Source organism: Pipistrellus kuhlii, unplaced genomic scaffold (assembly GCF_014108245.1).
Source record: "Pipistrellus kuhlii isolate mPipKuh1 unplaced genomic scaffold, mPipKuh1.p scaffold_m20_p_17, whole genome shotgun sequence".
NCBI classification, from domain to species: domain Eukaryota; kingdom Metazoa; phylum Chordata; class Mammalia; order Chiroptera; family Vespertilionidae; genus Pipistrellus; species Pipistrellus kuhlii.
Genome location: NW_023425482.1, coordinates 836,084 through 859,598, shown reverse-complemented (window position 1 = coordinate 859,598; position 23,515 = coordinate 836,084). Strand labels below are relative to the sequence as shown.

Genomic DNA, 23,515 nt, shown 5'->3' with positions numbered 1-23,515 from the left:
GTCAGGTCAAGGAAAGTGCCTCACATTTTTTGCTTCCTGGAGTTAACATCTATTTAATGAAATTTTACTTCACAAAACACCACTTGCATTACTCAGATGTTCAGTCAATGAAATTACTGAATTAATGGGAAAAAATTACCTTCCTAAGATTAGGTCACATGAATTCCTAAAACTGGAAGTGGTTACATAATACAGCAGAGTTATATAATAATGCATTGAGTGATGCTATACTCTTAGATATAATGAGTTTTAAGCTAATCGTCTGGTGTCCTGAGCCCAGCCTTCCTGCGTTTTGCTTGGCTTTTCCTCATATCTCACTGGAACCGCCCCTCCAGGGTGCACCTTTCCCTTCGATACGCTTGGCTAGAATTACTCAGGCATCAGTCCGCTTCACTTGGTTTTTAGATTCACTTGTTGATAGACATGTATTTGTTGTTCATAATTTTTACTTTTACCTTTTTCTTCTTCTTCCTTTTCTTAAATAATACCTTTCAACATTTCATATAATACTGGTTTGGTGTTGATGGACTCCTTTAGCTTTTTATCTGAGAAGCTCTTTATCTGCCCTTTAATTCTAAATGATAGCTTTGCTGGGTAGAGTAGTCTTGGCTGTAGGTTCTTGTTATTCATCACTCTGGATATTTCTTGCCACTCCCATCTGGCCTGCATAGTTTCTGTGAAGAAATCAGCTGACACTCGTATGGGTGTTCCCTTGTAGGTAACTGTTTTTCTCATGTTGCTTTAAATATTCTTTCTTTGTCTTTTGCTCTTGGCATTTTAATTATGATGTGTCTTGGTGTGGTCCTCTTTGGATTCCTTTTGTTCAGGGTTTTGTGCTCTTCCTGAACTTGTAAGTCTATTTATTTCACCAGGTGGGGGAACTTTTCAATCATTATTTCTTCAAATAGGTTTTCAGTATCTTGTTCTCTGTCTTCTGGCAGCCCCATAATTCTGATGTTGGTACACTTGAAGTTGTCCCAGAGGCTTCTTACACTATTTTCAAATTTTTGGATTCTTTTTTCTTTTTTGCTTTTCTGGTTGAGCATTTTTTTTTGTTTGTTTTGTTTTGTTTTTTGCTTCTTTGTATCTCAAATCTTTTGACTTGATTCTTGGGATCCTCTAGTCTGCTGTTGGGTCTCTGTATTTTTTTACTTCAGTCAGTGTATATTTATGCAGGTGCCTGTTGGCGGGGATCTCCCTTTTCCATGTCCCACGTGGAAAAAGAGATGAACGAACCAGTTCTAAGTGGAGGTGCCCAGGCATTGAGAAATATTAGAAATAAAGAGAGAAAACACAGAGATCGATTTTAAGTTGGGAGCTTGGAGGGCCGCTGACCTCCTCTGCTGGAGAGACTGACTGATGACCTCCTGAGCCATACAGTACATCTATTTATACTCCAATCCAACAAGGGGGTTTCACAGGAAAACAAGGAGCCTGGGAGAGCCCAGGTTCCACCCACTCCATCCTCCTGGACAAACAAACACAAGCCAGGAACTAAGAACATCTCCGCACTCCCAGGGCGGGAGTGCAACTGACATGATTCTGCCCATATCCTGGGCCCAGTCAGCAACAATCTATAGAATGTCCAAGTGTCTTCCCATTTGGCCCTCTACATGTTTAACTTCTAGTTGATCCTTTTTCATATCCTCAAGGGTCTCACTAAGTTTATTGGTCTTTTCTAGGAAATTCGTGAAAAACTATAACTGTGGTTTTAAACTCTATATCCAATTGTTTGTTTGCCTCCATTTGTTTTGTTTGTGATCTGTTTCTTTGTCTCTGCATTTTTGCTGCTTCCCTGAGTTGGTAGGGTTGCTTTGTGTGCTAGGTGTCCTATATGGGCCACTGGGTCGGCCTCCCCAGTTACCTGAGGTGGACACTCTTGGTGCACCCCTTTGTGGACTGTGTGTACAGCCTTGTTGTAGATAAGTCTTGATTGTTGTTAGTATCAGTGGGAGGAATTGACTTCCAGGCCAACTGGCTGTGAGGATCAGCTTTGTTTACACCGGGAGAACTTCTGTCTAGAATCAGCCTTATGAGACAAGACTTGCAAAATTGCAAAAGCCTCTGTGCTCAGCTTGGATGGGGCCTAGTCTCAGGGCTTTCCACCAGCCCTGCCTTATGAGGCCCCGGGGTCTAATTGTCCCTTGGTAATCGCTGCAAGCACCTTTTAGAGAAAGCTGCCCCTGAGTTTCACTTGCTGCTAGACAGTTCAGTTACTGTTAACTAATGAGTAATATTTATTCAACACAGGCTTTTAAAAAAATATCTGTCAGTCTTCACAAAATCTCTATCAGGTAGGTATAATTACTATTGCTTAAAAATAAGTAAACTGAGGAACAGAGAGATTGCATAATTTGCCCAATGATATACCATCAGTAACTGGTAGAAATGGGAAAATGCTAAGTAAGGTATATACTACGGCAAAAGGCACATTCATAAAACATTTTAATAGGATTATTTTCTATTAGGAGTTGTCAGGAGGTTGATACATTTTGAGTGGTCAGAGAAAACTTTACATTCACATTAATATTTTTTCACCATAAGTTCTCTGATACATAGTAAACTGTGATTTTCAGGCAAAAAGAATCCTCACGTTTATTAACTTTATTTCTTATATGAGTTGTCTGATGTTCCACAATGGAAGTGACAAATGAAGGTTTTCTGATATTACACTACATTAGGCAATACCTAATATTAAGTCAGGTGTAAACTCCATTAAAGGCTTTCCTGTATCCCTAATATTAAAAGCTTTCTAACCAGAATGGATTCTATAGTGTTCAATGAGCTGTGCACCAAGAATAAAGGCCTGTCCACATTCTCTACATTCATAAGGCTTGATACCAGGATGAATTCTTTGATGTTCAGTAAGTTGTGAGCTACGAATAAAGGCCATTCCACATTCCCTACATTGATAGGGTTTCTCACAAGTATGGATTCGCTGATGATGAGTCAATTGTGAAACACGAATAAAGGCTTTCCCACATTCCTTACATTTGTAGGGTTTGTCACCAGTATGAATTCTTTGATGTTGAATAAGGTATGAACTACGACTAAAGGCCTTCCCACAGTCCTTACAATTATAGGGTCTGTCACCAGTATGAACTCTCTGATGTCGAGTAAGCTGTGCATGCTGTCTAAAGGTCTTTCCACATTCTTTACATTCATAAGGTTTCTCCCCAGAATGAATTCTTTGATGTCGAGTAACTTCTGAGCTATGAATAAAGCCCTTTCCACATTCCTTACATACATAGGGTTTCTCCCCGGTGTGAATTCTCTGATGTACAGTAAGTTGTGAATGCTGTCTAAAGGCCTTTCCACATTCTTTACACTGATAGGGTCTAGCCCCTGTATGAATTCTCCAGTGAACAGTAAGTTGTGAGCCACGAATAAAAGCCTTCCCACAGTCTTTACATACATAAGGTTTCTCACCTGTATGGGTTCTTTGATGCAGAATAAGTTGTGAATGCTGTCTAAAGGTCTTTCCACACTGTTTACATTCATAGGTTTTGACATCAGTATGAAGTCTCTGGTGCAGAGTAAGTTCTGAGGTACGACCAAAGGCCTTCCCACATTCCTTACAGTCATAAGGTTTCTCACCTGCATGAATTACTTGATGCTGAACAAGGTGTGAGGCTCGACTAAAGGCCTTTCCACATTCCTTACATTCAAAGGGCTTTTCACCAGAATGAGTTTTCTGATGTTGAATAAGGTGTGAGCCACGGCTAAATGCTTTCACACATTCATTACATTCAATCAGTTTCTTTCTAATCTCATTGCTCTGATTGTCAGTGAGGGATACATGATGTTCAAAAATGGGTATGTTTTCATATGTGATTTTTACTTGCTTGAAATAGCATTCCTGGTTTACTTGTTGTCTTTCAAATTGGTGTTTGTATTCCCAGTCTTCTCTAAAACTAGAGCTCTCAAAACTACAGCATTTAAGGCTTTTCATTAACTCCCAATTGAATGTCTCTACTTCAAAAATATCTTTTTGTGGAAATTTCTCACATCTGGACTCCAGGTCTGGAAAAAAAAAAAAAGAAAAAAAAATATATATGTATATGAATACAAATTGTTCTCCTGGTCTAAAAGAAATAAAAATGTTCTACAGTAGACTACAGACATAAATGAAATAACCATAAAAGGTGAATAGCTTATATTGAGTCAGGATAGAAAGAAATTAGGGCCGAAGCCAGTTTGGCTCAGTGGATAGAGCGTCGGCCTAGGGACTGAAGGGTCCCAGGTTTGATTCTGGGCAAGGGTATGTACCTTGGTTTCAGGCACATCCCCAGTAGGGGGGGTGCAAGAGGCAGCTAATTGATGATTCTCTCTCATCGATATTTCTAACTCTCTATCCCTCTCCCTTCCTCTCTGTAAAAAATCAATAAAATATATATTAAAAAAAAAAAAGAAATTAGGGAAACTCCCTAAGTGGAATGAGGAAGTAGGAGTGGACATCACAGGACCATAGTATTAGATCCTCTCATCAGATCCCCAGCCTCCACACATGATCATGAAAAATAGTTTATGGCAGGAAAGTCCTACACTGGTACAGAAGTCAGCAATAGCAAGGACTGGCTAAAACCACTTAAATCTGAGACTGAGGAAAAACTGACCAGAGAAAGACCCCAAAGCTCATTATGCCATTATTATAATGAAAACTGACACCACAAGTAGAAGGTAGGCTGAGGGGAATGAACAACATGACACTTCCTAAATTAACCATATTAGCGACAAGGCCCCTCACAACCAGAATTTGGGTCAGAATTTAGCACCATAAAGTTCAGAAACAACCTATCCTTGAAAACATATAAAGTACAAAGAATTGACTGACCCACTGCGCAACTCACTTGCGAGTTCAACACAGTACATTCAGATGTGTACTTTTGCTTCTTTCATGGTGGTGCCCTGTGAGACTTGCAACAAGGGGAGCAGCAGGCAGCACCACCCTGATTCTATCTCCAGTTATCCACATCCTAGCCTCTTAAAAAAATCTATATCTATATCTGTATCTGTATCTGTATCTATATCTTTATCTTTATCTATATCTATCTCTTTTACATATACACTGAGTGGCCAGATTATTATGATCTCTGAATGCATAATAATTGGGCCACTCAGTGTGTGTGTGTGTGTGTGTGTGTGTGTGTGTGTGTGTGTGACAAGTGAAAGGACAAAAGAAATCTCAAGAAAAAGAAATGAAATGGAAGCAAATGAATTAATAGAAACAGAGTTCAAAACCATGGTTATAAGGATGTTCAAAGGTCTTAATGAGAGTTTCAAGGAACTTAGTGAGAATTTGAGAATTTAAAGGATCAATGTTTAAAGGGCAGTGTGTGTGTGTGTGTGTGTGTGTGTGTGTGTATGAGGCCCGATGCATGAGGCCAGAATTTAAAGGGCAGTGTGTGTGTGTGTGTTTGTGTGTGTGTATGAGGACCAATGCATGAATTTCGTGCATGGTTGGGGTCTGGCCAGCCTGGCCAGGGGGAGGGAACATGGGCAGTTGGCTAGCCTGCCTGCTGGTAAAACTCCTGATCAAGGGGACAATTTGCATATTAGCCTTTTATTATATAGAACTAGAGGCCCAGTGCACAAAATTTTTGCACTGGGAGGAGAGATGTACCTAAGCCCAGCCTGCACCCTCTCCAATCTGGGACCGCTTGAGGGATATCTGACTGCCCGTTTAGACCTGATCATCGTGAGATTGGGGCTAAATGGGCAGTCAGACATCCCTCTCACAATCAGGACTGCTGGCTCCCAACTGCTTGCCTGCCTGCCTTCCTGATTGCCCATAACTGCTTCTGTCTGCCAACCTGATCACCCCCTAACCATTCCCATGCCAGCCTGATTGATGTCTAACTGCTCCTCTGTCAGCCTGTTTGTCCCCAACTTCCCTCCTCTGCCGGCCTGGTCACCCCTAACTGCCCTCCCCTGTAGGGTTGATTGCCTCCAACTCCCCTCCCTTTCAGGCCTGGTCCCTCCCAACTGCCCTCCCCTGCTGGCCATTTTGTGGTGGCCATCTTGTGTTCACATGAAGGCAGGATCTTTGATCACATGGGAGCAGCCATATTGTGTGTTGGAGTGATGGTCAATCTGCATATTACTCTTTTATTAGATAGGATAGAGGCCTGGTGCATGGGGGGGGGGGGAAGGGCGGCAGCTGGTTTGCCCTGAAGGGTGCCTGCATCAGTGTGGGGGTTCCCTTGGGGCTTGGGGTGGCCTGAGTGAGGGGCCTGTGGTGGTTTGCAGGCCAGCCACGCCCCCTGGTGACCTAAGCAGAGGCCCTGGTATCTGGAATTTATTTATCTTCTACAATTGAAACTTTGTAGCCTGGAGTGGAGCTAAGCCTCCTGCTTGCTCCATGGCTGGCAGCCATTTCTGTTGGAATTTATGTATCTTATATAATTGAAACTTTGTAGCCTGGAGTGGAGGCCTGGGCCGGCCAGGATGTGCAGAAAGCTTTGCTTCTTCCATTGCCAGTGGCAACCCTAGCCTCCCGCTCTTTCCAGCTCTGTGGCTGCCACCACTTCTGTTTGGATTTGTTTACCTTTTATAATTGAAACTTTGTATCCTTGAGTGGAGGCCTAGGCCGGCAAGGGCAGGCAGAAATCTTGGCTTCCTCCATTGCCTGGGAAACCCACGCCTCCCTCAGAGATCATAATAATCTGGCCACTTGATATATATAATAAAAGGCTAATATATATATATATATATACAGTATATTTATTTCAGAGAGGAAAAGAGAGGGAGAGAGAAATAGAAACATCAATGATGAGAATCACTAATTGGCTGTCTCCTGCATGCCCGATACTGGAAACTGCGCCCACAACCCAGGCATGTACTCTTGACTAGAGTCAAACCTGGGACCCTTTAGTCTGCAAGCCAGTGCTCTATCCACTGAGCCAAACCAGCTAGGGATCTTTATTTCTACTTTAATAAAACTTGCTTTAATTTTCAATGAAATTTCACCTGAACTTATTCTTCTTTTGTTAATCTTCACCAGGATATATTTTCCATTGATTTTTTTTTTTTTAAGAGAAAATGTAGGAAGGGAGTATAGAATAGAGGGGAGAGAGAGAAAGGGAAACATCAATGTGAGAGAGACATTTTGACTGGTTGCCTCCTGCATGTGCCCAATCTGGGGCTGGGGACTGAACCTTCAACCCACAACAGCAGCTATTCTACTGTAGTTGCAGCTGGTCCCCACAGCCAATTGGCCTGGAGGTCAATTCCTCTCAGTGATAGAAACAGCAATCAAGGCTCAACTACAAGACTGGGCACACAACCCACACAAGAGCATACGCAGAGTTCCCCATTCAAGTAACTGGGAAAGCTGAGCCTCTGGGTCCTACAGGACATCTACTACACAAGGCCACTCTATCAATTTCAGGAAACATAGCAGCTATATTTAATACATGGAAACAAACACAGGGAAACAGCCAAAATATGGAGATAAAGAAACATGTCACAAATGAAAGGACAGAAGAAATCTCCAGAAAAAGAAATGAAATGGAAGCAAATGAATTAATAGAAACAGAGTTCAAAACCATGGTTATAAGGATGTTCAAAGGTCTTAATGAGAGTTTCAAGGAACTTAAAGGATCTTAGTAAGAATGTCAAGGACATGAAAAAGGATCAGTCAGAAATTAAGCATACACTAATGAAATAAAGAATAATTTACAGAGATTCAATAGTACCCTGTTTCCCTGAAAATAAGACATCCTCTGAAAATAAGACCTACTTTCAGGTTTCCTTCTGAGTGAAATATAAGGCATCCCCCCAAAAATAAGGCCCCCCTAGGCTAAACATGAGAGATTTGGTCCACTGATTCTGAAAGAAATGGAGTCACAAGAAATTCACCAGGAAATTCAGGAATTGGATTGTTATGATGATGTTCCAGAAGATTATGACATGATTATCATGGAATAAATGAGTAAATTCTTGATACTGTAGGATTCACAGTTTGTCTGGTTTGTGTTGACAACTACCGTACTACCATACCGTATACAGGTAATAAATTTCCTTTATTTTCATTTAACAATAAATGTGTACTGTATTTTCTTCATGGAAAAATAAGACATCCCCTGAAAATAAGACCTAGCACATCTTTGGGAGCAAAAATTAATATGACACTGTCTTATTTTGGGGGAAACGGGGTAGAATAGAGGATACCGAGAATAAATCAATGACTTGGAATATTAGGAAGGGAAAAAACCATCTGATCAGGCCAGCAGGGAAGAGTAGTTGGGAGGGAATAGGCCTGAAAGGGAAGGCAGTTGGGGGCAATCAAGCCTGCAGAGGAGGGCAGTTAGGCTGGGAGAGGAGGAAAATTGGGGGCAACTGGACCTGCAGGGAAGGACAGTTGGGGAGGACCCAGGCCAGCAGGGGAGAGTAGTTGGGAGGGACCAGGCCTGCAGGGAAGGGCAGTTAGGGGTGACCAGAACTGCAGGGGATGGCAGTTAGGGGAAATCAGGCTGGCAGGGGAACATTTAGGCATCAATCAGGCTGGAAGGGGAGTGGTTAGGGGGTTATCAGGCTGGCAGGCAGAAGCTGTTAGGTGTAATCAGGAAGGCAGGCAGGTGAGCAATTTGGAGCCAGCAGTCCTGAATTGTGAGAGGGGTCCCAGATTGGAGAGGGTGCAGGCTGGACTGAGGAACTCCCATGCATGAATTTTGTGCACCCAGCCTCTAGTTCTATCTAATAATGAGGGCTATGCAAATTGACCATTACGCTGCCACAAAGATGGCAGTGCCCAGTCCCCTCAGCTCCACCAGAGTCCCCCAGTCTTTTCAGTTTTGTGTAGATGGGCGAGTGTCAGGTGCCCGGTCTGACCACTCCTTACGTCTGCTGCTGGAGTCCCACAGTCCTTTCAGCCCAGCCAGGAGACAACAGGCACACACCCTCAGGCCCCCAGCTGCCCAGGGCTGGCCCAAGGCACAGGCAAGCCTCAGATGTCGGCTGCCCTGTCACCTAGAGCTGGCCTGAGGCGCAGGCAAGCCTTAGACAGATACATGTGGGGAAAAAAAAAAAGAAAGAAAGAAAGAAAGAAAAAGAAACTGGACCATCAACTTATACCATACACAAGAATAAACTAAAAGTGGATAAAAGATTTAAATGTAAGTTGTGAAACCATAAAAATTCTAGCAGAAACCATAGGCAGCAAAATCTTAGACATCTCTCATAGCAATATGTTTATTGATACATCGTCTAGAGCAAAGGAAGCTATGGAGAAAATAAATAAATGGGACTACATAAAAATAAAAAGCTTCTGCACAGCTAAAGAAACCATCAACAAAACAAACAAGGGCCTACTGTATGGGAGAACGTATTTGGCAACGATACCTCTGAAAAAAGATTAATGGGGGTAAGGACAAAGTTCCCTTGGGAGCTGATACTGACAAGGCCTTTGTTCTTCATATCTCTGGTTTTATTTTCCTCAGTGTTTGGTAGAGCTTTGAGGGGAATTTCCTGACAAGATATCAAATTACTATTTGATAACTCATCCTCTGGTCTATTATTTCCAACTAGAGGCCTGGTGCATGAATTCATACATGAGTGAGGCTGGCTGGGGAGGAGGGACCATGGGAGATTGGCCAGCCATGGGAGGTTGGGAGTGGGAGCACACTGACCACCAGGGAGCAGTTCCTGCATTGAGCGTCTACCCCCTGGAGATTAGTGCAAGTCATAGCTACCAGCTGGTTGTCACAGTCACTTAGGCTTTTATATATAGACTAGTGGCCTGGTGCATGAAATTTGTACACATTAAAAGAGGATTAATTGGAGGAAATATTTTAATATTGCTACTTCCCTTTCTCTATATTAGAAGTGTCAGAGACGAAAGAAAATTAGTAAAATGTTCATGAAAATCTTCCTCCTGTCAGAGGCTGAGGTGCACCACAGGACCCAGAGTCTAGTCCCACCCACCTACCCACCCACATGTGCTTCAAAATCTCACAAGACCCAGACCCAACCAGCCCCCGCATTGGGTGAGATTCAGTCCTGGCTGGTTCCAACCTTGTCAAGCCTTGCGGGGGGTGAGAAGGTGCAGCCTCAGGTTCCCTGGCCTGGTGCCAGGAGGGGGGCACAGCCTCAGGTCCCCTGTCAAGCCCCATAGAGGTGGTGGGGGCACAGCCTCAGATCTCTGCTGATTGCTCATTAAGGCTCATTATAGGAACTTGGCCTCTGCTTACAGCCATCTTGTGTTACAGAAACCCTGCCTCCACTGTGGGTGTAGTCATCTTGTGTTATGGAAACCCCACCCACATCTGCTGTGGATGCAGCCATCTTGTGTAGTTACCTAAACCAACCCCCTGCCTTCGCTGTAGACACTGCCATCTTTGTGGCAACGTGATGGTCAATTTGCATATTCCCTTTTTATTTTATAGGACTAGAGGCCCAATGCACAAAATTTGTGCACGGGGTTAGGTGAGTTGTGTCCCTCAGCCCAGCCTGCACCCTCTCCAATCTGGGACCCCTCAAGGGATGTTTGACTGCCTGTTTAGGCCCAACCAGGATAGGATCTAAACAGGCATTCGGACATCCCTCTCACAATCCAGGACTGCTGGCTCCCAACTGCTCACCTGCCTTCCTGCCTGATTGCCCCTAAGCGCTTTTGCCTGCCAGCCTGATCACCCCCTAACCACTCCCCTGCTAGCCTGATTGATACCTAACTGCTCCCTCCCAGCCTGATTGCTTCTAACTGTCCTCCCCTGCAGGCCTGGTTGCCCCTAACTGCCCTCTCTTGCCAGCATGGTCACCCATAACTGCAGGCCTGATCCTCCCCAACTCCCCTCCCCAGCTGGCCTGGTCCCCCTACTGCCCTCCTCTGCAGGCCTTGGGTTCCCCCCAACTGCCCTCCCCTACATGCCTGGTCCCACCAACTTCATTCCCCTTCAGGCCTGGTCGCCCCTAAATCCCCTTTCCTGCAGGCCTGATCCCCCACAACTGCCCTCCCCTGCAATACTGGTCCCCTCCAACTTCTCTCCTACAGATCTGGTTTCCCCCTAACTACCCTCCCCTGAAGGCCTGGTCCCCACCAACTGCCCTCCCTGAAGGCCTGGTCCCCACCAATTTCAATCTCCTGCAGGCCTTGTTGCCTCTAAATCCCCTCCCCTACTGGTCATCCCCTGTAGGCCTAGTCTCCCCAACTTTACTCCCCTACAAGCCTGGGTCACCCCCAACTTTACTCCCCTACAAGCCTGGGTCACCCCCAACTGCCCTCCCCTGCTTGCCTGGGTCACTCCCAACTGCCCTCCCCTGCAGGCCTGGTCCCCCCACAACTGCCCTTACCTGCCAGCCATCTTGTGGCAGCCATCTTGTGTGTTGGAATGATGGTCAATTTGCATACTTCTCTTTTATTAGATAGGACTAGAGGCCTAGTGCATAAAATTTATGCAAAGAAGTATGTATCCCTTAACCCAGCCTGCATCCTCTCCAATCTGGGACCCCTCAAGGGATGTCTGACTGCCCTTTTAGGACTGATCCTGGTAGCATTGGGCCTAAACAGGCAGTTGGACATCCCTCTTACAATCCAGGACTGCTGGCTCCCAAATGCTCACCTGCCTGCCTTCCTGATTGTCCCTAACCGCTTCAGCCTGCCAGCCTAATCACCCCCTAACCACTCCCCTGCCAGCCTGATTGATGCCTAACTGCTCCCCTGCCAGCCTGGTCCTTCCCTCCCCCAACTGTTCTCCCTTACAGGCCTGGGTCCCCCCAACAACTGCCTTGCCCTGCAGGCCCAGTTGCCCCCAACTTTCCTCCTCTGATGGCCTGGTCACCCCTATCTGCCCTCCCCTGCATGCTTGATTGCCCCCATCTGCCCTCCCCCAATGGTCTGATTGCTCACAACTGCCCTCCCTTGCTGGCCATCTTGTGTCCACATGGGGGAAGCCATCTTGTGTGTTGGAGTGACATTCAATTTGCATATTACTCTATTAGATAGGATAGAGGCCTAGTGCACAGGTGGGGGCCGGCAGGTTTGCCCTGAAGGGTATCCTGGATCAGGGTGGGGGTTCCCTTGGGGAGTGGGGCGGCCTAGGTGAGGGGCCTGTGGTGGTTTGCAGGCTGGCCATGCCCCCTGGTGACCCAAGCATAGGCCAGGACTAGCTGGAAGCAGGTATCTGGGATTTATTTATATTCTATATTTGAAACTTTGTAGCCTTGAGCAGACGCCAGAGCTGGCCAGGACGAGTGGGAAGCTTGCCTTCCTCCATCACTGGGGGCAACCTAAGCCTCTGGTTGGCTCCAGCTTCGTGGCAGCCACCATCTTAGTTGGGTTAATTTGCATACTTGCTCTGATTGGTGGTGGGTATAGCAGAGTGATGGTCAATTTAAAAGTTTCTCTTTTATTAGTGTAAACTAGAGGCCTTGTGCACAAATTCATGCATGGTGGCCCATCAGGACGGGCCTGGGGGGTGGAGAGGCTGCAGGCAGATGGTCAGTTGGCCCCACCCCTGATCGAGGTTTTGGGGGCTGATCAGCGATAGGGCCAGTTGTAAGAAGGGGCCGCGGGTGGTTGGCTGGCCAGCCTTGTCCCTGATCAAGGTATTGGGGGCCCATCAGGGGATGTGCTGCCTGGGGGCTGGGGACTAATCACTGGGTTTGGAAGATGGAAAGCATCAGCAGGAGATCAGCAGGCAGAAGGAGACAGACTTCAGGGTATTTCTTATCTCTCTACTTCCCTCCTTTGACCCAAGAGTTCTGGAAGTAGCTTTAGTTGCTGCTAGCCAGGCCTTTTTCCATGATTTTAGCTCTCACAATTTTCCAGTGGCAGTGTTTCCTCCTTTTACCCATCATAGCCACCAGTTGTTCTGGTTGTTCTGGTCATTCCACCATTCCGCTCACTGGGCTTTTATATATATATAAAACCTTCCCCACTGGATTAACCCTTGCTCACCTGGGCACCATGGTCCTGTTATATCATTTGCCATTATCCAGGGTTCTTTCCCTTGCTCCAATAAGGAGATGATATCAGGCTTAGAAATGGAAAGTCCTGCTTATAGGAAGAGAAATGGGGAGTGATCATTCTGTTTTAAAATTCAAACCTAGTCTCTTGGTCATCAAGAAAGAGAGGCAATTACATAAAGGAAGGTATGAAGGTTGCCCAAAGAACGTGAAGATGGAAGTGCCAATGGAATTACCCAATTCCACTTCCACAAAGCACAAAACAATTCCTTTGGGAACACAGAGCAGAAATTCAGCTAGAAATCTGTAAGTGTCTCTAGATATTCACCCTAAAGAAACTAGAAATTCCAGAAGGCTAGTTGAAGTATTTGGAATTGATAATTATGGTACTTAATTTCTGTCCCCCCTCCAATCTATTCCTTACTGTTTCTGACCAGGCTCTGTGCTCTAGACAGCTTACCTATAAAGGACTGAATTATAGTGGCCATTTTTTTTTACTGGGTTTAGCAAATGGAAAGCATCAGCAGGAGATAAGCAGGCAGGAGGAGACAGACTTCAGGGTATTCCTTATATCTCTCCCTCCCTCCTTTGACCCAAGAGTTCTGGAAGTAGCTTTAGTTGCTGCTAGCCAGTCCCTTTTCCATGATTTTAGCTTTCACAATCTTCCAGTGGCAGTGTTTCCTCCCTTTACCCCTTCTGACCAGAGGTGTTAACAGCTTCCCACTGTTGCAGTCCCTGGGAGCCTTGTTTTGGTCTGCCTGTACATTTATTACACAACTATAGGCCCGGCACATCAAATTTATGCACTGGGGGAGGGGGCTCCCTCAGCCTGGCCTGCACTCTCTCGAGGTCTGGGAGCTCTTGGGGGATGTCCGACTGATTCCCAAGCAGGTCTAAGCCATCAGACAGACATCCTTGGCGCTTCTGCGGAGGCAGGAGAAGCTCCTGCCACTGCCACTATGCTTGCCAGATCAAGTTTCAAATTGCCCCAACTTTCTCAAAAATAATTTACTGTTGGTTTACTCAAATCAGGATTCAAACAGGACCCACAAATTGTTTACTTATAGGTTTCCTAAAATTTCTCAAATCCCTAACAATTCTTCACCTTCTGGCTGAGTGGCACTCTACTGTGGGATCAAGCTGAAATTGGCCCTCCGACATCCCCTGAGAGGTTGTGAGACGGTGCAGGCCAGGCCAAAGGACCCCACCAGTGCGTGATCGGGGCAGGGGAGAAACACAGGAGGTTGGCCAGCTGGGGAGGGACCGTGAAAGAGATCCAAGGTATGTTTGGCCCATCTCACCCAGTCCCAACTGGCCAGACCACAGCAGAAAGCTAACCTGGTTGTCAGTGCACATCATCAAAGCAACTGGTCAATTGTCTGCCCTCTAGTGGTCAGTGCACGTCATAGCAAGCAGTTGAGCGATCTTAGCATATCATTAACATATTACACTTTGATTGGTTTAATGGCCAACTGGTTGACTGGAACTTATACAGGATACCCTTACCTAGTGAGACCAAGTTACCAAAGTTCTCCAAAGTCACATCCCTGTACAAGTCCCTCTGGGCAGGTTCCAGATACTTCCATTCTTCCTGAGAGAACTCTATTTCCACATCCCTGAATGTCACCAATCCCTGAAACATGTATTACTAGTAAATGAAAGGACTTTTTAATTTTTTAATTTATTACAAACATTTTCAAAATTACACAAAATTATAGAGAATAGTGTAATGATCCCATAAATCCATCCTTCTTTTAAAACAATTAACAAGAGTTTGCAAATCTTGTTTCATCTTTTCCCTTTCATTTTCTACCCCTGGAGTATTTTAAGGCAAATTCCACATACCTAACACCATAGTATTTCACCCACAAATACTTTAGTATCTAACAGACTAGTTTTTTGTTTTTTTTTAAAGCATAACCAGAATAACATTAGTAACATGAATAATAATTTTCTTTGATCTTCAGGCCCACACTACTGAGCCAAACTGATAAGGGCAACAATAATTTTCTAATAATTAGATCAAGTTTCAAATTGCCCCAACTTTTCTCAAAAGTATTTTACTGTTGGTTTACTCAAATCAGGATTCAAAGAGGATCCACAGATTGTGTTTATGTATAGGTTTCCTAAAGTTTCCCAAATGTTTTACAGGTCCCAAAGACCTTTAAAATCTTTATTGTTTGTTTGTTTGTTTATTTATTGTTAATGCTCACCTGAGGATATTTTTCCATTGATTTTTAGAAGAGTGGAAGGCAGGGAGGAAGACAGAGAGAAACACTGAAGTGAGAGAGACACATTGATTGGTTGCCTCTCACCTGAGCCCCAATGAGGGTCAGAGATCCAGGGATTGAGCCTACAACCAAGGTGCAACCGAGGTACATGGCCTTGACTGGAATCAAACCTGGGACCCTTCAGCCTGCAGGCTAATGCTCTATCCATTGAGCCAGGTCACTATTTATTAAAGAAATATCTGATCAGTAGAATTTCCCACATTTTGGATTTAACCAACTGCACCTTCATAATGTTCTACTTACATATACATTTTCTGTGGAATGTTGTTAGATCTGGAGGCCTAATTGATGTATTTTTTTTGAGGGGACATGAATATCTTAGAGGTGGTAGTGTATACTTCCTGTAGTGTCCCGATAGGAGGCACATTATGGCTAGTTGTCCCAATTTTATTTATTTACTTAATTTTTTATTCCTGGTACCACTACCACAATTTACAGGGCAATATACCTGATGGAATGAAAAGAAAAAGAAAAAGACACAGCTACAACAGATAAAAGACCTCAGGAATGTACATCTAATTGACACTACATTTGCATTAATCAATAGCTGCACTTTTTGCAAACTGTGGCTATAACAGCCCTGAACAAGAAGGGTTTCCTGTTTAAGCTGCAGTAACTTTTCTGACTATGGATCATCGTTCCTCCTATGGCAGATTTTTACAGTTCCTCTAATGTAGTCGTCCCAAATGCATTAGAGGAACTGTAAAAAGTAACCTGCAGCTTTCCTGACAAAGTAACCTGCAGCTTTCCTAACAACTCCTCGCTCTCTCTCCTGCTAAGAACTGTAGCCCTTTTCTGCTGAGTTTTTAGAACCTTCTGCTACCACATCCACCACTTCCACCACCAGATCCATAACCACCACCATAGGGGCTGCCTGAGCTTCTTCCACCAAAATTTCATGGGTCCATAATTTGATTGCTGTTATCTACTGTAATTTCCAAAATCATTATAGTTTCTGCCTCCACCATAGTTACCACCAAAATTTCCCCCTCCATTATAACCATCATATCCTCCACCACCGCCACCATATCCACCACCTTGGTTTCCATATCCTGGTCTACCACCACCACCATAGCCTCCTCTACTACTATAACCAGGACCACTGCCACAGTTGCCACCATCACCTCCAAATCCATTATATCCACCATTACCTCCTCCATAACTACCTCTGCTGCCACCTCCACCAACATAGCCTCCTCTTTGTGATCCAGCAGACTGCATTTCTTATTTGGAAAGGGCTTTTTTCACTTCACAATTATGCCCATTAAGTGTGGTATTTCTGAACAATAATTTTATCAACTGTATCATGATCATCAAAAGTTACAAAAGCAAATCCTCTTTTTTCCCCCACTCTGCCTGTCTTCCATAACTTCTATGGTTTCAATCTTGCCATACTTTCCAAAGTAGTCTCTCAAATTGTATTCTTCTGTATCTTGTTTAATACCACCAACAAAAATTTTCTTCACTGTTAGATGGTCATCAGGTTTTACAGAATCCTCTCTAGAAACAGCTCTCTTTGGTTCCACTACAGGTCCATCAACCTTGTGTGTTGATGGAGCACACATTGCTGCATCCACCTCTTCAACACAAGAGTAAGTCACAAAACCAAAGCCCCGGGAACGTTTTGTTTGGGGGTCTCTCATCATCACACAATCTGTGCCCCATTTCTCAAAATGTTCTCTTAAACTGTCATTTGTAGTTTCAAAGCTCAGACCACCAATAAACAGTTTTCTCAACTGTTCTGGTTCCTTAGGATCATGGTCCTCCATTTTGAGACCGGACTCGCCTCTTCCAACTTGAGTTCAACATGGGACCGAGAGCTAGTTGTCCCAATTTTAGTAAGGTTAAAATTGATAGGTAGGTTCAGGTTTTAACAATCTTATCCATCCAGGTAAATGTCTTTAAGATAAAAAGGATGTTGTAGGAAGGAGGAGATTAAGCAAGCTAGGGATGAATGCCTATGCCATGAAGGGAGTACAAGAAGCAAATTTATATGACTAAAGGCTTACATGCTTTTGAATATTCTGGTGACTACAAATAAAAAAGATCTCCTTCATATAGCCAGACTCTCTTCTATTGTCCACAAGGTTTATGAATGAGCAAAATCTAGCTAAATGGGATCTTATAAATCAACAAAATAACATATACAAAACACAAAGCAAACATGGGCCTAGCAAATAATAAAGTCTTTAAAAAAGCATTTCTTTTTTTTTTTTTTTTTTTTTACCATTTTTCTTCCTTGAGAAAAAAAATGTCTTATAAATCTCTATTCTAAAATATAGCATTTAGAGAAGTTTTAAATCTATCCTGAAGACTCAGAGTCATAGTCTTTGGATCTCAACATAGATTTTATCTTCCTCTTCAGAATGCACTTGGGACCATGCAGAGGGCAGTCTAGTTGTCATAATGAGGGAGGTTGGGCTGGGAGGGGAGCAGTATGCTACTGACATTAGTGCTGGCTGGCATCAGGAATGATGTGTCCTGAATTATCTGGGCTATGGACCCAGGACAGTCCCATACAACAAAGAATATACTGTTGAAAATGACAGCAGTGTTCCCACTGCTTCTTTTTGCCAAACATCATAAAAAAATTTTTGGTTATGGCAAATTTTATAGTAAACACAGGGATTTTATTTGCTACATAATATTATACTTTATGTCTTATAAGATATAACTATTCCATTATTTGGAGGGCATTTAGCTTAAATGAGATTTGTGAAATATTCAAGTTAATTATATACTGTGAATAGTTATCATCTTTCACTGTCTACTTTTCCTTGTTCCTGAAATAAGAAAGCTGATGGAGCCATGCTCAATAGTTGAGCATCCACCTATAAACCAGGAAGTCTGGTTCAATTCTGGGTCAGGGTATATGCTGGGGTTGTGGGCTGGATCCCTAGCAGGGAGGAGGGGGGGAGGGTGTGTGTGTGTGCAGGAGGCAGCCAATCAATGATTCTCATCATTGATGTTTCTCTCTCTCTCTCTCTCCTTTTTCCTTCCTTTCTGAAAACAATTATATCTATCTATCTATATATATCTATATATATATCTATCTATATATATATATATAGATAGATATATATAGATATATATATATATTTAAAAACTGACAGAGAGTATATCTTAGTCACATAAATGTAGCCCATAACCAATGCATATTGTTCAACCTCAAAATGGACCATTTTACAGTTATTCATCTCCCATAAATCACTTTGCAAAAATAAAGTTTTGATAGTGTGAAATATTTTATGACTTTTAAAGAGGGGATGACATTTAAAAATAGAAAAAAAGAGGAAATTACCCAGTTTAATAAAAAAAGATCAAAGCAGCCAAAACTGGTTTGGCTCAGTGGATAAAGAGTGGGCCTGCGGACTGAAAGGTCCTGGGTTCGATTCAGGTCAAGGGCATGTACCTTGGCTGCGGGCACATCCCCAGTAGGGGGTGTGCAAGAGGCAGCTGATCAATGTTTCTCTCATTGATCTTTCTAACTCTCTATCCCTCTCTCTTCCTCTCTGTAAAAAATCAATAAAATATATTTAAAAAAAAAAAGATCAAAGCTATCTGATCTTTGGCCGCTTTCAACATCTTACCTAATAATAGACAAACATGTAAATTGACTGTACCTCTGCTATGCCCATAGCCAATCAAAATGAGTATGCAAATTAACCCAACAAAGATGGTGAGTTAATTTGCATATGCAGGCACAGAGCAGCCAAGAGGAGCTGGATGCCTGCTATGAGGGGGAGGAGGTGGTGGAGGGAGCTACAGGTGCGGTACTCTGGACAGAAGCAAGGACTTGCTGGCTCCCAGGTGGGCAGAAGGGAGTGAAGCCAGGGGAAGGAAGCCTATTCTTGTATGAATATCGTGCAGCAGGCCTCTAGAGGTGTTAATGAGAGAGGCTCTGCCTAGCTGGTTTGGCTCAGTGGATAGAACTTAGGCCTGCGGACCAAAGAGTCCAGGTTTTGATTCCAGTCAAGGCTCATACCTCGGTGGCAGGCTCCTCCCTGACTCAGGCTCTGATTAGGAAGCATGCAGGAGGCAACCAATTGATGTGTTTTTTTTTCACATTGAAATTACTCTTTTCCACTGACTCTAAAAATCAAAGGGAAATATCCTTGGGTGAGGATTTTTAAAAAATTAAAAAATAAGAGAGGCTCTCAAGAGAATATATTTTTGCTCCATTGGTGCTCTGGTAGAAGTACTGTGCACACATGTGAACACTATTAGAGAGAGCCACTAAGGGACATGAGGCACCATTACTCATTTCCTGAATGGAAGAATTGGAAATAGATTACTGAATAGAACTCAACTAACACAGAGAAGTTTCAGGATAAAGACAAATGTTCATATAATATGAAGGGAAGACAGGTTATCCAAGGATAAGGGGCCCTAGCCAGTTTGTCTCAGTGATAGAGCACTGGCCTGCAGACTGAAGGGTCCTGGGTTTGATTCTGGTCAAGAGCACCTATCTTGATTGCAGGCTCCTCCCAGACCTGGGCTTGTGCAGGAGGCAACCAAACGATGTGTTTCTTTCACATTAATGTTTCTCTCTGTCTCTCTCTTTTACTCTCCCTAAATATCCTCTGGTGAGGATTAACAAACAAACAAAAGAACCCCTTCCCTCCCCCCCACTCACACACAACACACACACACACACACACACACACACACACACACACAAACACAAAAAAGGATGAAGGAAATTTCAACTTACCTGGGCCATTGCTTTTAGAACTACCTGATCTGTTCAGATTTCTCTAGGTTCTTCTCTTGGACAAGTAGAATCCTGAAAAAGCAGAGCAAATCTCTTATAAATTGAGCTTGCTTCAGCAATCCTAAATAGATGAGCTGTTCCTGCTCTGATTTCTCTCCCCTCCCCTGGTCTTGCCACACAATCCTAATGCAAGGAACTACAGAGTTAACAAAACCCAGCCCCTCCTTAAACCAAAAGATGGACTCATGCAGATGTGCTCCAGCACTGACACAGAACCCATGCACCTCAGCAGGAGGGATTCTGGCCTCAAGAGTCCCTTATCTTGTTTCTGATAGTCTATACCCTAGATAGGGCCTAGATAGCTCCCCACCTGTATCAAGCAGATCTTACTTTGCAGCTACAGCAAGGAAGATCATAATTCATAGGCACTTTACTAAGGCTGAGGACAGTACCATCTTGTGAAAAAAAAAAAATTCTTAGTGTCTTCCAGCTTCTGTAGGCTCTATAGGCAGAATTTTTTGGGTACCTCCTTGGTTTACTTTTTCTTTCAAAGTCCAAAAGGGTGCCATGCTGCCCATACCACCAGAGACTTCATCGAAGACTCCATCCCAGCTGGACAGGAGCAGGAAAACCACAGTAATACAGGCATCTTACAAGCTGACCTGAGTGGCAATTCAATTTGTAGCAGCCTCTTGGCCCAGCACTTATTTTCCATTTAAACCCTCCCCATTGCTTTCCTTCAGAACATGGCTTCCTCCCTGACTAGCAGTTACCACAGCTGAAGTTCTGTGGAGAATGGCCTGTGCCCCCAAGTAATGAGATCTCAGGGGTTTTAAGGAAGGTAGCAAGGTTGGTTTTAATTAGAGGAGTAAGAAGCATGGTGGGGTGTCAGAAGGAAGACTCATGTAACCAATGGGAGTGGTGTTGAGGAAAATTTCCTGTAAGATACAGAACATGATTTGGGACCTAAAAATCAGAAAATAGCTAGGAAAGGCACAGAAGAGCATTATGAGCAGAGTGGAAAGCAGTGGTAAAACGGTGGACCAACTATATGGTGTTTTTGAGGAGCATTTGGAATGATGTATATAGTTTGGAAAAGGTCTAGATCAGTGAGTGCTGTCCAACAAACTTTCTGTGATGATGGAAATCTGTATCGTCAATAATGTAGCCATTAGCCCCATGTAGCTAATATGAATGAATAACTAAAATTTTTCCTTCATTTAAATGAATCCAAATTTAAATTCAATGAGCTCTAGAACTTAGAGGATGACAATACTGGAGATGACATCTAGGGGTTGGAAAATGAAGGTGTATGAATGAAATAAAAGAACTATAAGAGCAAGAACCAGGTCTCATCATCACTGTGACTGGCACTTGCCATTGTGTCTGAAGGCTACGGGTGACCAATGAACAATGATTGAATATATATAAGTTTGGTTTTCATTCATTAATAAATAGAAGGCCAGTGAAGAATTTAAAGAAGGAAGTGATAAGGACAATATGACCAGATTTTATTGGAGAGGAGTAAAACTAATGTTAGGAATATCAACTGAAAGGTGCTTGTACTTTCTCAAACAAACTAAGAATCTGTCCTAGAGTAGTTAGTGGGAACAAGAAGGAAGGGGATACATTCTTGAAGGGTATAGAGAAGAAGTAAAATCAGCCCTGGCCAGTATGGCTCAGTTGATTGCATGTCATCTCATGCACCCCAAAAGGTTGCTGGTTCATTTCTTGGTCAGGGCATATGCCCAATTTTGGGTTCAGACCCTTGTTGGGGTGCATATGGAAGGCAATTAATAGATGTTTGATGTTTTTCTCTCTCTAAAATCAATAAGAACGTATTTTTTAAAAAAGAAAAGAAGTAAAATTAATAGGCTCTGGCATCTAATTGGACATGCTGGCAGAGAGAAAATAAAAGTCAGGAATTCTCTCTTATTTACTAAGTTCTTACCTCAACTGGCATTTTCTTATCTGCGATGAAGATAAAAAAATGTGAGATTTACTGTCTCAGTAAATCTATTACATTCTAATTGAAAGAGGAAGTAGCAAATACACGAATGTTTCTTTTTATATGCTAGTGGCCAAAGTTTTATGGAGAAAAATAAAGAGGAAGTTGACAGGGAGTTTGCGGACAATGGAGGGTAGCCTGAGACTTTTTATTGAGAAGGTGACATATAAGAATGAAGTGAGAGAGCAATTCAGATAACTATGAGAGGTACATTCCTAGCAAGGGTACTGCAATTGCAAAGGCCTCAAGGCAGGAGCAGGCTTTCTTTGATCAACAGAGGAGACTAGAGTGGCTGTAATGAAAAAGTATATGAGTAAAAGAGGGTCAGAGAAGTAGATTGTAAGAATTCAGGTTTTTACTCTTGAGTAAAACAGGAAGATACTGAGATGTTTTTAAGCCAAGGAATGGCATAATCTGATTTACACTTGAAAGACTTACGGAGAATGAACTAAAAAGGATAAAGGGGCGGGGGAAGCAAGGACACCAGTGAGGCCATTGTAGTAATCCAGGCAAGTGGGTAGTGTGATTTGCATTAGGGTGGTGGAGGTGATGAGAACTGATCAAATCAGATTCTACATATTCTCTGAAGGCAGAGCTGACAGGATTAGATAATTTTAGGTATTTAAGAAAATAAAGGCAAGATGACACTAAGATTTTAGACTTGAGAAATTAGAGTGTGGTTTTGCTATTTTTTAACACAAAGGACTGTGAGAGGAGCAGGTTTGGTGAAACCATTATGAGTTCTGTTTTAGATCTTAATACTTGAGATGATTATTACATACCAAGTGGAAATGTCAAGTGTCCATTAGACATTTGGTTCTGGAGTTCAGGATAGAGTCCAAATGTAGAAATATAAAATTGGAAATTACTGATGTACAGATGAGAGCCCTAACCCATTTGGCTCAGTGGATAGAGCCTCAGCCTGCAGACTCAAGGGTTCTGTGTTTGATTCCAGTCAAGGGCATGTACCTTGGTTGCGGGCACATCCCCAGTAGAGGGTGTGCAGGAGGCAGCTGATTGATGTTTCTCTTTCATTGATGTTTCTTACTCAATATCCCTCTCCCTTCCTCTCAATAAAATGTTTTTTTTTTTTTTTTTTTTTTAAGGGAAGGTAAGAACAGTGGCCAAATGAAAAATGAGAACTGTCCACTTGGCATTATGGAGATCATTAGAAATCTTGAGAAAAGCTGATTCTCTGGAGTGGAGGACACAAAAGCTTGGCTGGAGCAGGGTTCAAGAGATAATGGAAGGACAGGAAGAAGAGCTATCTTTTTCAAGGATCTGTGCTGAAAAGAACAGGAAAATAGAGGTAGCAGTGGATATGGGGTCCAGGCAGAATTCTTTGTTTTGAATGTGGGAGAGATTCCGGCATGTTTTATAGTAATGGGAATAATATACAGAGAGAAATTGATATGACAGGAATATAGGAGACAACTGCTAGAGCAATGATCTTGAATAGGATGGGAACTAGCACTCAAGTGTTGGGGATTGAATTACAGATCACATATAGTTTATCCATGGGGAAGGCAGAATACATAGTTATAGAAATGATTCCCAGGATTCCAGGGCGAGGTGATTTGGTGCCACTCATATATACTT

At 43.1% G+C, this 23,515-nt stretch overlaps 1 protein-coding gene and 1 pseudogene across 4 annotated transcripts in view; both read right to left on the bottom strand.

Annotated features, from left to right (window-relative positions):
• Positions 1-2,259: 2,259 nt before the first annotated feature.
• ZNF565 (zinc finger protein 565) overlaps positions 2,260-23,515 on the bottom strand; it is a 61,315-nt gene continuing 40,059 nt past the window's right edge. For 3 of the 4 annotated variants that reach the window (XM_036440336.2, XM_036440338.2, XM_045582496.1), the window contains 4 exons: positions 19,909-19,980; positions 14,410-14,536; positions 12,896-12,991; positions 2,260-4,023 (listed from right to left, as the gene is read on the bottom strand). In XM_036440336.2, the coding sequence (XP_036296229.1) occupies positions 2,753-4,023; positions 12,896-12,991; positions 14,410-14,536; positions 19,909-19,917 (1,503 nt within the window). In that variant the 5' untranslated portion in view covers positions 19,918-19,980 and the 3' untranslated portion in view covers positions 2,260-2,752. Of the gene's footprint in view, positions 4,024-12,895; positions 12,992-14,409; positions 14,552-19,908; positions 19,981-23,515 lie in introns of all 4 variants that reach the window. The other variant, XM_045582495.1, reaches the window with a different exon arrangement.
• Positions 15,599-17,021, bottom strand: LOC118720441 (annotated as a pseudogene).